At 46.0% G+C, this 18,023-nt stretch overlaps 3 protein-coding genes across 6 annotated transcripts in view; all 3 read right to left on the bottom strand.

Moving 5' to 3' along the window:
* The window catches only part of LOC105569870, an 89,004-nt gene extending 83,851 nt beyond the window's left edge, over positions 1–5,153 (bottom strand). For both annotated transcript variants that reach the window (XR_001009540.1, XM_012026654.1), the window contains exon 1: positions 4,712–5,153. Coding sequence is in view for 1 of the 2 variants with exons in the window: in XM_012026654.1 (XP_011882044.1) it covers positions 4,712–4,884 (173 nt within the window). In the remaining variant the exon portion in view is untranslated. The remainder of the gene's footprint in view (positions 1–4,711) is intronic.
* A 2,387-nt stretch (positions 5,154–7,540) lies between these two features.
* Positions 7,541–13,691, bottom strand: LOC105569871 (uncharacterized protein T05G5.1). 3 transcript variants are annotated; one of them, XM_012026658.1, is made up of 3 exons: positions 13,098–13,691; positions 9,286–9,450; positions 7,541–9,020 (listed from the first exon to the last, which is right to left on the bottom strand). In XM_012026658.1, the coding sequence occupies exons 2-3, from the start codon at positions 9,427–9,429 to the stop codon at positions 8,676–8,678; spliced, it is 489 nt and encodes a 162-aa protein (XP_011882048.1). In that variant the 5' UTR covers positions 9,430–9,450; positions 13,098–13,691; the 3' UTR covers positions 7,541–8,675. The 3 variants fall into 3 exon arrangements, with proteins under 3 accessions (XP_011882048.1, XP_011882046.1, XP_011882047.1); XM_012026656.1 differs by having other exon boundaries at positions 9,286–9,484; XM_012026657.1 differs by lacking the exon at positions 13,098–13,691 and adding an exon at positions 12,628–13,049 and having other exon boundaries at positions 9,286–9,484.
* A 70-nt stretch (positions 13,692–13,761) lies between these two features.
* On the bottom strand, positions 13,762–17,808 carry LOC105569872 (ubiquitin carboxyl-terminal hydrolase 1). The gene is made up of 7 exons (XM_012026659.1): positions 17,590–17,808; positions 17,168–17,347; positions 16,814–17,052; positions 16,504–16,733; positions 15,909–16,426; positions 15,228–15,420; positions 13,762–14,923 (listed from the first exon to the last, which is right to left on the bottom strand). The coding sequence occupies exons 2-7, from the start codon at positions 17,334–17,336 to the stop codon at positions 14,332–14,334; spliced, it is 1,941 nt and encodes a 646-aa protein (XP_011882049.1). The 5' UTR covers positions 17,337–17,347; positions 17,590–17,808; the 3' UTR covers positions 13,762–14,331.
* Positions 17,809–18,023: the final 215 nt, after the last annotated feature.

Consider the following 18,023-nt stretch of genomic DNA (forward strand, 5'->3'; position numbering starts at 1 on the left):
ACAACTTTTCTTGAGACATAGAAATTCGTTGTAATAAATTATGACTTTTGCTTCACATTGCAAGTAAAGATAAACTTTAGTCTTAAAATATAAATGTAACTTAACATTTGACTGATAGCTATTTTAGTTGGATTATTTTCACCGATTATAACATAAAAAAAAGTTCACTGCTGAAAATTTCAACTGATTGTTATAATGTGTATAATATTTGCACGTAAGACACGACGAGATAAAATCGACAGTAAAAATTAATTGAGCTATAAAAGTCAATAACAGAATATATGCATAGACTGATACACATGTAATCGGTTGTAAATGTGAGTACGCGAATTTTATGTGAAATCGTTGGTCAATTTTAATCGTTTAGCTCGAAAATTGTTATATTCTCAACAAAAAGTTAACTCGTAGAATACGCTATTAAAATATTGATTGTGAGACACTGCATATACATAATACGATGAGAAAATTCATATAGATAGTTGGAATTTAGGAAACAGAATCGATAAGTTACGTGATAATATCAATTAATTAATAGTCAAAATACGATTATTTGACAACTAATATCTTTGCACGAGTCTATGTTATAATAAAATATTGTATATAACTGTTATTTTATGTCATTTCTTTTCGATCTGAGGATCCGAATGTGATACGATAATACTGTATTAAAAAAAGAAAACAAGAAGAATGGAAGTGACGAAAGGAAAGAATAAAAATTTTCTCTTTTGTCACAACAAGGTTGAAAACGATGCACGATTTTAAAAGTTCAAAATAATGGACGATTTACGATATAAGTTTTGCTTTTGAAATACACATGGATAAATTCGGTGAAATTGAAACTATTGTATAAAATAACCGAGGGCCTATGTATAACTTTATATGATAGTTTTTATTTTATCGACTTTTATCCATATATGTTTCAAAAGCGAAGTTTATGCGATACATCGCCCATTATTTTAAACTGTTAAAAATCACTTTAACTTTTTTGTAAAAAAAAAGGAATAAATTATTCTTTTTTTTAACTTTCGTCCTTGTTCTTTTAAAAAACACCGTAGTATCATGCGACATTTGCGCACAATTTGCATACTACTGAATACAGAAATTGATAAATTCGTAGATTAATTTTTGAAATATATCACGATATATTAATTTTCGAAATATCATTAACTATCGCGATATATTGTTACTTTTAACCGTCATCCGGGCTCTCTACATGCAATTTGCATGACGAGCGTGATGCGAAATAAATTCAAATGGAATTCGAGAATTCTCTCCCACGATTTGAAGAACGAATCGAGAGGGCGCTAAGCAAATCAATGCAATTACATGTACTAGCAATTATACCGTATTGCCCGGATGTGCCGAAAACTAGTTCACATAGCTGATTTTTATTTCAAAATTGCTTTTCCTTCAAAGCACCAATCCGCAATGCATACATTATTCAAATTGTATAATCCAAAATACTCGGATATTATTAGACGAAGGCAATCTATTATGAGATCGGTTTCAACATCCAAATTCAATCGCAAATCTTTTCTCCCAACGATTACACGATTTAACAATAAATTTTCCACTAAACAGATTTCGCTCCAAAAGCAATAAATTCATGATGAAATAACGATGCCTATTAATTTAACAGAAGCCCCACTATCCCATATTAGGATCCTATCTCATTGTAGGACACTTTCCTCTAAAAATAGAGATAATTTTAATAGTACAAGATACATTGTTAATTTATTAGCGATGTGCGTCACGAGAAATTTAGAAATAAATTCTGTAATAATGTTCTATCATATTGCGCATAAAGTAACACTCTCAAAGGTCACTGAATTTAATAGAAATTACGACCAAACAATTTTACAATGTATTACCAAACACGTGGAGCAAGGTAATAATTGTATGGAAATAAACGATGTATCGAGATTTACAGAAGCTATTGTAAAATCCACCGCTAAGTACTGCTAGTACAATTTAATCAAGAAACCCACGAGCTTCCTCCGATAATCACTTAACGGCAAAGCCGGAAAGGATCATTAGTTGTCATAGCCGAACTTTCGTCATTAAACACCCTGGCAAGTAGGTCTTGACTGCAATTTGTCCAAGTTGGAAGTCGACAGCCATTAACCCGAGAGCGAAGTTTTTATTTTCCATTTACACCTCCGCCAAGCTGCGGCCCGAAGAAGCTTCTCATCTCCAAAGCGAGATAAGCTCGCCCATCAGAGTCGGCGGACAAACAGTCGGAGAATTCACCCGCTCGCGGACGCTCCGTCGAAGCAGAAATAGATTCCGCGATGGAGCTTGCGCATCAATGATGTCATATGCACGGTCAGAGTTCAACGGTCGTCGACCTTCGACGTGGCGCCGTCGGTCACCTGACAGCCGTGCTCGACCCTTATTGTCCGCGTGACAAAAAGCCCAAGGCGCGCCGAGCCTCGTCCGTCGAATCGTTGAACCTGCGCCCGCCGATGCCGCAATAATGCATAACGCATAACGCCGCGAGCGTCATCGCGGCGGAATCGATGCGTCCGCGTCAATCCTCGATCGTCGCGCGAGCACAAGTCGCGCGTATTTATCGCGTGCGACTGCAGAGTGTCGTGTTATAGAGGAAAGTCCCTTATTGTGAGATAGGCTTCTAATACGAGACAGCAGGTTTTCAGCATCTAATTACAAATCTTCTTTCGCAAAGACCTAACTATGAATTTGCCATTAGACAAATTTCACTCCGAGAGCAATAAGTATCGTGATAAAACCGATAAATGATGTCTATTAATTTAGCAAGTCTTCAATATCCAAATTCAATTACAAATCTTCTTTTGCAACAATTGCGCGATCTAACAATAAATTTATTATTAGACAAATTTCACTCCAAAAGCAAAAATTTCATGATAAATGAATTTGCCATTAGACAAATTTCACTCCAACAGCAATAAATGATAAAACCAATAAATAAGGTCTATTAATTTAGCAAGTCTTCAATATCCAAATTCAATTACAAATCTTCTTTCGCAACGATCTAACAATGAATTTGCCATTAGACAAATTTCACTCCAAGAGCAATAAGCTTCATGATAAAACCGATAAATAATATCTATTAAGTTAGCAGCTTTGCAACATCCAAATTCAATTACAAATCTTCTTTCGCGACGATTATACGATCTAACGATGAATGTGCCATTAAACGAATTTTACTCCAAGAGTAATAAATAATAAAACCAATAAATAATGTTTATTAATTTAGCAGAAACCCTTCTGTCTCATATTAGGAGCGTATCTCATAATAGGGGACTTTGTTCTTTGGAACAAAGGAAAATAACACGAATAAAAATAAATGTTCTCTAAAACAGATTCGGCGAGGCTTCGCGGCCGACGAGATTGAGAATTCAAGGGGCTGAGACGAATCCTTTCTAATAATTCAACGCTGTATGCATACGCTAGGGACGAAAATGAGTGAAAGGATTAAAACTCGGTAGAGCGACATTGGCCTCGCGCAGTTACCTCTTAATCGGTGCTTTATCTCTGCGAATGTTTCTGCTACTTGCGTCAATCCGAGTTATCGATCTGCACAATTAGATACGTCGGAGCAGCTTGCGAGTCAACAATCGCGATTCGATCAACGATGCACGGGGAGAATTTTCTTTGAAAATTTGTCCTGAAAATCACGTGATCGCGGGACAACGTGGCGCTTCGAAGAATTTTATGAGTTTTTTAAAATTTCACCACACATTTCGCTAGTAAAATTTCAAGAAACTCTCATAAAGTTCTTCAAAATGCCACGACACGATTTTCGAGATAATCTTTAAGAGGAAAAAAAAACATTCTCTCCGTGTGCGCGCGCGGATTTTACGCGGAAGGCGATCGAGACGGGAACCGGATCGAAATCCGAAACTCCTTGGTCCTCGATCGAGACGCGACCCTCGCGAGATCGGCTCTCGCGACAGATCCCGCATCCTGTCCCGTAAGCGGAGCCGTAAAAAAAGAAATCGCGGCCGCGCGGAGGAGTCCTTGACCTTCTCGCTGCGTTTCGTTAACCGTTTCCAAGTTGAGATTCTGCATCGAGATCGTCAAGAGACACGCGAGCGGCATCGATCGCGAGGTGCCCCGCGAAGCCGAGGGCGCCCCGCGCGTCAGCAGTGACGGCGCTCGCGATGCATGCGCAAAAGACTTGACTTTGTTATTATTCAACCCCTCGTTATTCCCTCCCCCCCCCCCCCCAATGTCACGTCGTACGTCCAGAGCAGAACCGATTGTCGGCGCGAGTTTCCTGGACGCGCGAACGGCATCGCCAATCGAGTCGGCGATTAAAATTTCTATTCTCTCCACGTGCACGCATTTATCCTCGCGGTATCGAAAGGAAAAAGGAGGGAAAGGAAGAACGGGGATACTTTTGCCCGACTTGTCCCGGGCGTGGAGAATCCCCCGCGTTATTTGTTATTACGTCTAGAGGGCAAAGGGGTGGAAGGGAGGCTGCAAGCAGCGCCAAACGCGGGACGAGGAGCGCTGTGCACGCGCGAGACGCAGGGGAAGCGCCTCTAAAAATCCGCCCCTCGTCGGGAGCGGATTTAAATTGCCGCGCGCGTGTCGCGCGTCGCGGAAAACTCGCTATTAATAGCCCCCGCAGCTGAATCGAAATAGAATTTCGAGCGACTCCTTCCGCCTCGGCGAGCGTCGCCGCGTCGACGGCGTTCGGGATTCGACGGGTTCGATCACTTACTTGGCGGTGGCGGCGTGTCGTCCTAGCTGGCAGGACGACGCGGCGGAGTCGTCGCTGTCGTTGTCGTTCGCCACGTTCCTCGTGGGCCGCGCCGCGGCATGGCACCCGCTGCCGTTGTCGTCGTCGTCGTCGTCCTCGCCGGTGCCCTCCGGGTGCGCGACGAGTCTGTACATAGGACGGCGGCTCACGCGAGCGCGACGCGCCGTACGCCGGCGGCGGCGGCGGTCGGCATCGCCGCTGGGGACGACGCGATCAACGTCGTCGACGGCGAGCCTAACTCCCGGCCCCGCTTATCGCGCCGCGCGACACAACACGACACGACACGACGCGAACGGACGAACGGTAACCGAAACACATGCACACACGGGCACGCGGGGACGCTGCTCACCCCGTGGAAGCGGGTCGCGCTGCGCCCTACCTACGTCCTACCTTCCCGATTCCGCAATCCGCGCTAGGCCGCCACGCTAGGCGACCGCCGCGCCGGCCGCAGGCACCGCGCGCGCCATCCGGTGGCCGTCACCGAGACGACGCGCGACGACGACTCGCGCCATTGCTGCCGTCTGGCGGCGGACGCGCCAACTCGCCGCTGCCGGTAACCGTCGGTAATTGCGCAGCGCAGCTACCCTCGTTTGGAGATAGCAAGCGAAGAGAGAGAAGGAAAGAAAGAGAGAGAAATGAAAATGAGAAAAACGCAATTGTTGAAAGCTCAGATCGATTGTATCCTAATAGATCCGATCGCGATTTCGATCGACAATTCGTAAACGCAATAGTTTCATTGTCGTATAATCGCAGATCGAATTCGGTCTGTTTTATATTGATTACTCGATACTTTTTATGCTTGTTTCCACAATGTATATCTGCCGCAATAGTTTGAGAGTTATTATAAATGACGCGGTACTAGCGACAGGCTACTATCGAAATGGCCGCACGATATTTTGCGCGGATAATCGATGGTCTGTACAGTATAATTGATGTTCGTCCGTGCGACAAATCGAGATAATCTCGACGGGGCAAAAGCGATCTTGTATCAAAGAGAAGCCTGAGAGCTGCCACGGCCCTAGCTTTCTATCTATTTGTCTGTCTCTTTATCTCTCTCTTTTAGCGTTTTCGACTGGACCAGGATTAATCGCGCGATTTAATAGAGGTCTTTTTAATCTTGCACATATGCGAGAATATGTAAATAAGATAAGACTATAACCCACCCAAATTTTGGCACATAAGAAGAAATCAACTTATTTCGTACAACACATACTCCATCAGGCCAATATTGACCACTTACCTCGTCGCATCTAGTCTCTCTTCGTTGGGCCAGATTGGATAAACGATAAGAATGTGAAAACACAATTATTGCGAAGAAAAAGAGGATCGCCGGGAAAAATTCGGCGGGGTGGAGGGCCTCTACAAGTTGGTCCCCGTTCGGCCTGTTCGCTCGCATAACGAAAAATCAATAACTCCGGTTTTATCGACATATCGTGCGCATCGCACGGAACACAACCAAAACGTGCACATCCGCGTTATCCGCTGTGGCCCAGACGTAGACATTGGCTACGTAGTTCATGTCCACAGAGGGCGCATTGCATTCGCCAATCACTAGAGACCCTAGAAGTCTCTAGAGATACCTAGGGTCTTTAGCCAATCACGAGAAACGGGGCCGTGGCAGCTCTCAAGCTTCTCTGTTAAAAATGACGCGGCAGACTACTATCAAAATGGCCGCACGATATTTTGCACGTGGTTTTTCTCTCTTCTATAATTTCTATTTGTGTATACAGGAAAAATGAGAAAAAGAAGAATGACTGAAAGGATAATTTTGGCATTGTTTTTTTGTAATAAATGCCACGGTAATTGGAAATGAGAAAAAATTAATATCACTGTATTACAATTCGTTTCGAATTCGAGTCGAATCAAACTGCATCACTAAAATCAAACGCTTCGATTTGATTCAACTTTTTAATAAAAAATATTCGAATTCGAATAATTCCGTGATTTTGATCATCGTCGATTCGTTCTCGAATCGGTAATTTTTTACGGATCGTCTCCTTCGTGACGGAATAAACAAATCATTTTTTGAAATTAACAATTTCACTGAAACTTGGTCGAGGTTGAATCCGTTGATTCAAATTCAAACATGAAAAGATTCGATTCGACCACGTGAAACCATGTTTTACACACCTCTATGTATATTCGTAAAAATATGTATAAATGTAATAGTCGCATATAAAATATAACCATAAATTGTCGTACAATCTAATCGCAATCAAATAAGAAAAAAACAATGCAAGAATTATTCTTCCAATTACTTCCCAATTGTTCTTCCCATATACACGCGAACAGAGAACGTATAAAAAAAAGAAAACATATATTTCACACATTTTGCACGCAATTATATACATTTTGTATAGAAAAAATGTTTATCGGGTCGAATAAATTCGGGGAATAGGCCGAAAAACTTGTAAATTCGGGGCACGTTGCACAAAATGGCGCGGCGTGCTCTTCCTAAATCTCCCTTTCGTTTACGAAGCTCCCCGAAGAAAATAGTCGTCGCTCCAGTTGGAGCAGCGCCAGCAAACAACGCTGCTTTTTAAATTCGTCGACGACCTTGACTTCCGTCGCGACCGGACGGCACCGGCAGGTAAAAGGCGACGCACGCACCTGCCTGTCCAAGTCGGAGAATAATCGTGGAATTAATTACAGGCAGCTGCGGCTCATCGAGCGCCTCGAAATAATGTCCACGTTCGAATGCCGGTGCGAGTCAGCTGCGCTTTGCCCCAAATCGCTCGTAAACTAACGCGAAAGGGAGACGCCAGAATGGAGACGCCGGTGCTCGAAATATCCTAATTACTTATCACTTTATTGATTCTACAATAGAGATTGTTGCGTGTGCGTGTATGTGTGTTGCGTGTCACGCCTCGTATATAACATTAATACAATACAAAAACACAGAGTCAACAAATTGCACGCCACACAAATATGCATTGTCGTTAGATTGCGGTAGAATCGTTTATATATAATCAATTGTTCCCTTACAATTATTTGCGAAAACGTGTACTCTCTACGTCTCTATCTAAACCCTCTCGCGAGATATCCCGCACGCCTGAGAACACAGAAGTCAACGTAACGTCCCGTAATATATCGCCCTCGCCCCGCTCGCCCGTCGCGATGAAGATACATGTGAATATCAATATGATGCCGGCTGCATTATTTATTTTGGGTTCCACCGAGGAAGCTCCGCGCCGCCGCCGCCCCGTCGCGATTAAGCAAATTGATGATGTATATTATTAATGCGCACGTAGAGAGAATATCGATAAACGTGACATGTATTAGAAGCGGGCGCGAGTCCGTCGAGGTAGACGTTCACGATTTATTCTGCATATCGATCGCGGAGTAACGGCGAAACGAATTCCGCCGATTTGTACCATCTTTTTGTACAATACTTGACTGCCGCTCTCGAAGGAATTGTTGAATGTCAAGAGGAGCTGTCGCTTTCCTTATAATTATAATGTATATCTATAGAACAATTTATTTGTAATTTCTGCTCTGGAAACAGCACGTTGTACACGCGTGACATGCATGCGCTCGCTTACCATTTATCTCCCTGTTGATCGTAACGCGATCGTTATTACACGGAAGATACTTCCTACATCGGTCACATGTCATTTACGCGATGTAAATTACCTTTCTCATTCGTGACGATTGTCGAAAATTGATAAGACCACGATCTCTATGTGTTAACAAAGTGAATAAGTTTTAGATCGCCAATAAAATTACAACAGTTAACCCGAACGATTCCAGTATCCTTCGGGTCGATTGTATCGATTGTACGCCGCTCAGTCATTTTGATCGTTACGCGCCACATCGTGAATATTTTCGAAAATTTACTTGCCCGAGGGAAGATTTTTGCTCTCGCGCAATCGTTTCTTTAACTTGAAAGTCTAAGGTAAGGCACTTTCGAAAACACAGACGGTCGTTACTTCTTCTTTTTCGGCTCGGTATCGGTATCGATCTCGGCCTTGCTCACGTCCTTCTCACTGTCGCTCTTCTCTTTCTCGGCATTCTCCTTTTTCAACTCCTCTTCCTCCTGCAGGAGCTCCAGCTCGTGCTTCTTCAGCTCCTCGTCCAGCAAGGCGTCCCAATCGGACATGTCTTTACCCTCGCGGACTCGGTCCAGCTCCCGCTTGAGCATGTCGAGGCACTCCCTTCGCTCTTTCCACTTCTCCGACATCTCGAGTCTCTTCTTCTCGTCGTCGAGCTGATCCATTTCCACCCTCTCCTTCTCCTCGCACTCTAGCACGTATTTCTCGTAACTTTCCACCTAAAAGAGCCACATTTATAATTTATTACGAAAAATGTCGGAAGCCTCTTATATTAAATGTCTCTCGAGCCATTTTAAGATATGGAGATTCAAATAAATAATTTTCATTTCGATTAATGCTTACATTTTTTTAATAATGGGGAATCGGACAAACGCAATTTTGATTAATGATTGTAAAATTTACAGTCTTCAATAATCATCGCGCGTCGACCAAGAAAAAAGAGAACGAGGGATCAAAGTTGAGCCGAGGAACAGTCTAGTTTACCTTATCCTGCAGCATTCTCTGAACGTCATTTTGCCTCTTCAAATGCTTCGGCAGCCAAAAGCAGGCCTGGATGAGCCGGAGGAAGATCCAGACCGCTCCGGCGAGTGCCAGGTAGGAGCAAGCGGTAAATATCATGTTCGTCATGTCTACGGTTACTTGTTGGTGCTTCATAGCGATAATTAATTCGATTTAAATATTCCTGCAACGAGCACAGCGGTTAAAAATGGAAATGATTCACGGAGTGACTTTCCTTTAAAGGACGATTGCACAAATATGAGTAACGATTTGAGTAACATAAAGTGAGACAGAGAGCACAACGCCTCGAGAAAATGCCTTGCCAGCTGAACATAAAAATTTCCTTAATTTCATGTGAGCGACAGATATGAAAAGCGATTTGATTTGTCTAATAAATAACTGGCGAAGGCTCCAATGTAGAAACAATATCAAAGAAGAAAAGGGTAAACGCGAGCCAGGCGCAGAACCCACTTTTCAGATCGTCCTCAGTGAAGCTAATTTTTTCTCACAGACGACGAGAAATGCGTTGACACGCACGAGATCATCAAATAATACTGAAATATACTACGTCCTGATTTCTGGTTCGCCTTTTCCTCTTCAGTAGAGGAACGTCCCCCTATTATGAGATAGACTTCTGATACGAGATAGCGGAGTTGCCCGATAGGAAAATATTTAGAGAATTGTGTGACGAAATCTGGATGAAACTGGATGAATGCTGGAATTATGCGTTTTCGAACAGCATATGCAGAAATAGAGACCCTTCATCGAGTATTGATAAATGTTTGCAGAATGTATTTCTAACATAGTAATATCAGCAAAACGGCTCTCACGGAAAAAACACTCAAGTTTTGAGCGCTAACACTCGATCGTCCGAATTTACTCTCAAATTTGAGCGTAAACACCCAGATTTTAAAATGTACACCCAAATTTGAGAGTAAATTCGGTAAGGGCTGCGCGTTTTGGCGAATCACCTTAATGCGATCATTGTGAAATTGCCGCCAATATTCGGGACATTTTCCTATCGGGGTTTCTGCTCAGCTAATTGGCATCACATCCGTTGGTCCCACCATGAATTTGGTGTGACTGTTTAGCGGACAATTCATTGTTAGATCGTGGGATCGTCGCGAAAAAGTATTTGCCATTAAGGACGTTGAAAACTTCGTATCTCGTATCAGAATCCTATCTCATGATAGAGGACTTTCCTCTGTTGTCCATTTATTTATCACATAAAGGAGAAAATGCGTGCGCCTTTGCTCCGCGGCTTATAAAGGCCTCGATATCTATTCGCGCGACTCGTTAACCCGGCGACTCCCGTGTGCGAAACGCGCCATCGATTTTGCGGTCAAATAACGCGTGCGACATTTCCTCATGCCTATCGTTCACCCTAGTATTGCGTAAGTATACCATTCACGAGACGGCGCGCGCTGCGCGCTGCCGCCGCGGAGGAAGACCGGGGGTGATTATACGCGCGGCGATAAGTGACCTACTGCGGAACGCGCGGTGCGCTTTAAACGCCGCCGCGGCGGAGACGTCGCCACGTCGGATCCCGACGGCGAGCAAACGCGGGCGTATTTGGGTCGATTATTCGTCCCGATAGCGAACGGCTCCTCGGCGGGAACCGAGGGCGTTTTTCGACGACACGTGACACGCTGTTCGCGCGAGGCAGCCGCGCGCAGATATGTCACGTCGCATCCGTTTGCCTTCGCGGCTCTGCCCCCGCGCGTATCGATTACGTCCGTTCAACGATAGCGGAATGCGAATGTGTACGCGGCGCGAAAGACGGTTTGAAATTTGCATTAAGATTTCCATCGGGCGAATGCCAGGGGGACCGGTGCTGCTGTCTTTCTTATGTACCCAGTCACAGAAGTGTCCAGTAAACAACTAACAGTTACCTGACATTAATATTATAATTTTCTGCCCGCAATGCACGAGCCTGCGCACAGTAGAGGTGATATTAAGAATAACAATACACGTTCGAGGAGAGATTAAGCGAAACGCGGCAAACACAAGAATACAAATGTAGGAACTGTGTTGTACAATCGCAAAATGTCTACGGTCTAGCTTGTGAACTTGAACAGCGTGGATTTAATATTTATTCCTAATATCTGTACACGAGAGGGCAACTGCCGTAACTGACATTTAGCGTAGAGGAGACCCGGATGCAACTCTTACATTTCTACAAGCGGTTTATAATATTCTGAAGCTCGCTTGAAAATACTTTTGTTACAAACGTAATGATAAAATGAATAATTAGAGCGTTCGGTTGGGAGAGAAATCGCAAAATTGATAATTTTCTAGTTTACTCGTCAGACACGGGTGCTTCCTCTATTGCGCGCAGGACCTTACTTATGTACATGCGTTATATTACCTACACCCCAGCGAACGCAGAATTGCGGCAATATTACAACATTGCCGCAGCGTTGTTGCAATGTTCTGTGTTCGCCGGGACCTACACTGAGTAAAAAATTATAACATTGATGTTACGTAAAGCCCGTATCAGACTACGGATTGGGATTGGGACTAGATTGAAATTTAACCAATCACAGTAAAGTTTACTAATCTCAAGTTCAGTAACTTTTACTCTGATTGGTCAAATTTCAATCTAATCCCAATCTCAATCCGTAGTCTGATACGGGCTTAACTGTTCGTGCTTACTCGACGATTAGTCGAACGGACGTCAATTCGGCGTCCATGGAAGATCGATTTTGACCGACAGATACCTTTGTCATCTTTGGCCTCGTCACAATTGTTTCTATGTTAATTAATAATTACGAATATTTCTATGTCTTTCGGCGTGTATTCTGCATGGTGAGAATTTCCTCTTAAAATTCATCCTGAAAATCGTACGTGGGACAACGTGGCAGTTTCAAGAACTTTATGAGGGTTTTTAAATTTTAAATACATTTTACTAGTAAACTCTCAAAAAATTCTTTTCAAGTTCTTTGAAATGTCGCGTGGTCCCACGATTATATAATCTTCAGGATACATTTTAAAAGAAAACTCTCCGTGTGTGTCGAATACATAAATATACGCGTGTACATACAATGTGCTTTTTGAGACAATGGAAATCTCACGGAAATACTCGCAATTGCTCAATGGACGTCACGTACATTGTGAAAACGAAAACAACGAGGCTGAAGATGAAAAATATCAACCATGTCGACGATTTAGCGGCATCGGGTCGACATCGATTCGACCAATAACTTCTAGGTGGATAGATCTACCGCGAGAACAATTGCGCGCGACTTACGCAATTTCGCTGATTGTGAGAATGGTGTGCTCGCGTGTTCAATGCACAATTATCTCCGTCGATCTTACTTTACTCACCATAATGAGAACGAATTCGACGAATTAATAATTACGGGCGAATGCGTTTCGTACGCGTCGTGTACCCGGAAAAATACACACAAAGAAGAAAGTTCATTAAGAAATTCTAAACGGCAAGTAATATAAATACTCGGAGCGTAAGATTCGAATATCGACATGCAATTAAGTTACAATGCAAACTCTGCGAGAGATTCATTAATAGCTGCTTGATGCAACACGCGATGAAATAATATAAATGTCGATACACATCAATGCATCGCTCACATTTTAACAGATATAAAACTTAACTCTCAACTACATTCAAGTATAAACATAAGAAAAAGAACGATCGATAAAAATTGTTGGTACAATTCCTTCCAAAGTAATCAACAAATGCAATTAGCTTCTCTCGCTCAACGTATCGTTTCGCGAATTGGACCGTCAAATGTAAAAACCGCTCGACTAAATGTTTCATTATTCTATCCACTTGCCTTTTGCCTTAGTCGAGGAGCGTCGACGAGAACATAGCCGTGTAGGAACGTGCTCCACCTAAGAGATACGAACTACTGAATGTATCACGCCTGCAAGTAGTATTCACTACTACGTGCCCGACTGACAGGTGGAACGTTACTCCACTACTGACCCCCTATGGAAATGATCGATATATGGATGTAGCCACGTATATGATTGAGCTGACACTATACAAATATTTCAGCGTGTGTACGCGACGGCGATGTTCCGCGCGATACGCGTCATTCCGCACGCGCGTATTCGGCGGGGGTAAAATTCCGGCCGGTGCCGGCTTCCCCATCGGGCCGGGTCCCCGGCTACGAGATCTTCTCCCGTCGATCGCGCATCGGCAGACCCCGCGGTTAACTCGAAATCGATTAAACGCTATACGCGCGAGCTTTACTCTTATCTACGCCGGAAATTGAATCGCGCCACTTTTCAGCGCGTGATCGATTACATATTGGAAGCTCGCGCGGAACGACGGACGCTCGTATTAAGCGACGTTCTAAAATATTCAAGCTACGTCGCCAATGACGTCCATCGGTATAAAGTCGCATCGCGTCGTAGACTTCCTCGGGGGGGTCGGGTCAGGTGCCTCCATCTCGCGATACGGCACCAAGCACACGTGGTAGACAGGTGTGGGTGTGCGTGTCAAGAATACATAATTTTTTTTTTATTATTTTACAGATAACTCAATAATAAAACGTTCCACGTCCCAACTAAGGCTAAAGTCGTCTACGCGCGGAGTCGCGACGCTCGCTCCGTGAACTCGTCACGCCGAGCCCGTGACGGTGTTTCCTTTTCTTTCTTTCTTTCCGTTACATGCACAGAGGTCTCGGCTCGACGTGCGACCGTCCGATCGCCGGGAATCTAATGTATGTACATTACATGACTGGCGGTAGACAGTTTTTATTCCCTACGAAAATAATACACGCTCGCATCTCTAAAGCCCGATGCGGTACGTACGTATAGAGGAAGAAGAACTCGGGTGATTTGGAATGTGCGATACATCACAGCACGGTCGTTGGAGAATAGAGGGGAAAGATAGAGAGCGGTGGGAGGGGGGCAGGAAATGGAGGGCGACGCGGGAAGAAACTAGACCCGTTTTCGTCGTCGTGTCATTCGCCGCCGCCGCCGCCTCGCGTGGGACTCCAAACGGGGAACATTTTGATATTGAACTTCCGACGCGGGGAGACGAGAGAGAAACGGCGGCCTTTACGTCGTCGACCTCACGTAGAACAGGAGATAGGGGGTGGCGGAGTTGCGCGCGTTGGGCGCCAATTTGTCCTCGAGCTCTCGCAGCGGGATCACATGCACCGCCTCGTCGTCGCACTCCAGCCAGGTGACGCCCTGCTTGCCTCGCCTGATGCCGCAGCAATCCATGCTGCGACAGCCGACCCTGTTCACCGGTTGTTCCTTGCTCTCGCTCGTGCTCGGCTTACTCCTGAAGAACTTGTACTTGAATAAGCCCAACGACTTGTCGGAGGAGGAGGAGGAGGAGGACGACGACGACGACGAGGAACTCGCGCTCGAACCCGCCTGGCTCGAGTTCTGCCGCTTATTGTCGCGATCACACTGGGAATACTCCGCGTACACGGGCTCGTCGGGTAGGCGCGTGTAAGCGACATAATGCCCGGCGGTCATCGTTGCACCCTGGTGCATTATGACAGAGTATAATTTGTACACGTGTCGCGTCTCCGTGCTACCGCTAGCCACGCTCCCGTGGGCCTCGTCGTTGCTACACTCCTCGCAGAAGCATTGCAGGGTGAGCGGCGTCGGCATGTGATTATTGATTTTCTCCATCGAACTGAAAACGCAAGTTTCAATGTAACCGTGATGCGGATATCGTAACAGGTTCTTTGTCAAAGCAACTCTAGAGCCTTGTGTCCAAGTTCTAGTCCGAGAAGTGTGTAGCCAATCAACTTGCATCTTTTGCGGAAAGGAAGCTAGAATTTGGACACAAGGCTTAAAGCAAAGGTAAATACGCGATAAACTCCTTGAAGAAAGAAAATACACGATCAGACTGTTGGCTCTTACGAGTGCCAAAAATTGCAACAAGTATCTGTTAAAATTAACATCTGCTGCTTTTAATCGCGCTAAAAGAGACTCACCCAGCGGCAGTAGAAAACCTCTTCAGCTGCAGGACAAGGAGTCTAGGTAAGGAGGGAAAACATACGGCTCTGCGAGCCTCATTATATCGTAGGCACCGTGCACACCAGTACTTATCCCTACCCCAAAGCAGTTCACTAGTTACTACAGCGCGTTTGTATACCTCACTGCTGTCCACCAATTCACCGTCCTCATCTACGAAGAAAAGCCACATTACTATGATTCGCAGATCAACCATTACACCAATACTTAACTAACGCAAGTCTCATGGACAGGGCTTAGAAACGTGTGCCGTACAAACGGCGGGATAACTTTCGTATGGAACGGGTAAAGTGCCAATGTGAGCCACAAATGAACGGAAGACGGTTCTCACAAATTTAGAAATAACTTCTGTCTTTAATATAAACGTTTCGACCCTGTTTCGGGTCTTCTTCAGTATAACTCGTTAAATTATGGTTCAAGAATCATTCTTCTATCATGGTCTCATTTTTCCTCTCTAAATGTTCCCGGACATAAAGAGGACTGGAGACACGTCGACAGAGATGAATCCGTTATATAACGTCTTCCGTTCATTTGTGGCTCACATTGGCACTTTTCCCGTTCCATACAATTTCTTTTTGAGGGCCTTCACAACATTGGAATATTTCTACTTTCATCTCGCGTAGCGAGCACCAAGTGCGCACCTTTCTCGTTGGAGCGGTCGATGTCGATGGGCACGCATATGTCGCAGAACGTCTCCTTCCGTTCCGTCACGTGTTCGCACTCGAGACACGTAGTGCGCAACAGGCTGACGCCCTCAAAGTCCTCCGAGATGAAGCACTTCTTGCTCTCCGGCTTGCGCGTCCCTATCTCGCCGTTACTCTCGGCGAACTCCGCGTGGCCGTTCTCGTACGGCCTCGCGGACCCCACGACGCCGTTTGTGTTGGGCTGCGCGAGAGACACCGAGCTCCCCCGGCTAATGATCTTCTTCTTCTTCCTGGACTTGCGGATGCTCCTCTTGCCGGAGCCGCTGCTCTCCGACTGCGTGTCCGTCGCCGAGTGGTTCGTGGTAAATTCAGGAAAGACGCCGTTGCTCTGACCGAATTGGCTCTCTCTGTGTCTAACCAGCAGCTGGAAGGTCTCTCTGATGTTGTCGAGCAGGCAGACCAGAAGCTCGTGCGCGTCCTGCTGCTGATTTCCCTCGAATATCGGATTCACCTCTCTGCAATCGGATCGACGTGAGGGTGCGTGCGAACACGAAACACATCTTGTACGACGTCTCGACGATGATCTGCATACCTGAGGGCCTGCAAAAAGGCATCCGGCTGATACGGTTCGCTGTTCTCTCTAATCTCTGACACTCGCAGTGCCATAAACAGCTCATGTAATCTCTCGGTGGCTATTTGGATACGCGGTTTGCTGGCTTCTGCCGTCGATCCGGCTAGCGCCAGCAGATCCTTACTGCTCCAGCTACGACTACTACTCGATGTCAGCGATACACCGGTTCTACCTAGCGAGGAAGATTTGGCCTACGAGGAAAAAGATTGGCAATTTATGTGAAGAAACTTGAAATACCGTAGGCAAATCGATCCGCCAATTGAATATTTACTTTTGTCTGAAGTTGCTTGTCGTTCAGGTTCGACAAGTCAGTAGCTAAATGATGCAAGTTGTGCAGGAAGGAAGGCGCGAATCTTAAAGTATATAATACACTGTTGAGGAAGCAAGTATTTCCTAGATTGCACAAGGTGGCTATCTTCAATCCTTCTGTATTGCTGCCGGACGTGTCGTAACTTCCATCCTGGTGATTGCTCAACTGATTGCGACAGCCATTCAACATTTTGCTTGTACCTTCGCAGAATCATTGCGCGATGAAAGAGCCGTGCCTCGTCGAGAATACACGTTTCAATCGCCAGACACGACGAGCGGCGGGCTCGTTGTCAACGGACAAGGGAGGCATACGTACTAAATTGAAAATCTGCTCTATCCAGAAGGCCCCCTCTCGTGGATGTAGGAGGGGGCTGCGGGACGACGATGGGGATTGTGCGTCCACGACCCGACAGGGACAGGCAGAACTTCTTTCTGGGAGGAACGGAGCGTTTATCTGCGTCTTCCTCCGTTTCTAATACTGTCATCTTCTGTTAACCTAGAACCACGTTACCGTGTCCTACGGTGAGCTGTCACACAGACGGGGAAGGCGGCCGCGCGCGAGGCCCTGCCGTCTCGTCCCGACCTCGCGCACGCCCGATCGAGGGTCCGACCGGGGTTTGCACCGCGTGGATCCCACGGTGGGATCCAATCGGGCGAGTCGGTCGCGAACGCAGGTCGCGTCGCGTCGCATCGCGTCGCGACGCCAGCCGGAGCGCGCGGGGAGAGCGTTCTACTCACGTGTGATCGAGTGGGGAAGTCATGGAACGCGGAGCGGGCTCGTTCGTCGCGATCGTCGCTGATGCGAGCCGGCTCCCACGCCGAGAGAACCAGAGGAAGCGTCTGCCCGGGTCTCGCCGCAAGCCTACATCATCACCGCGAAGCAGCGTCCCGTATCGGCGAATCTCCGCCCCGGGACCTCACGCCGCTCTCCTCGCTGGCTCGTCTCCCCGAGCGGAGCAGGCAACTTGGCGCGACGCAACCAGGCCGCGGAGCGCTCTGGGGAAGGGGAAGGGGGGGACTTGCACGCCGCGATCGAGAACGCAGAAACGCGCGCCCGTCAGCGCTCCTAGCAGACGCGAAGGCAATCAGGCGGCGTTTCCACTGAGCGCGTCACGCGCCGCGTCATGCCCGATAAAATCCAATCAGCGTACAGCCGAGAAACCTGAGAGCAT

This window comes from Vollenhovia emeryi, unplaced genomic scaffold (genome assembly GCF_000949405.1).
Source record: "Vollenhovia emeryi isolate VEMERY1.0 unplaced genomic scaffold, V.emery_V1.0 DF939122.1, whole genome shotgun sequence".
Lineage (NCBI taxonomy): Eukaryota > Metazoa > Arthropoda > Insecta > Hymenoptera > Formicidae > Vollenhovia > Vollenhovia emeryi.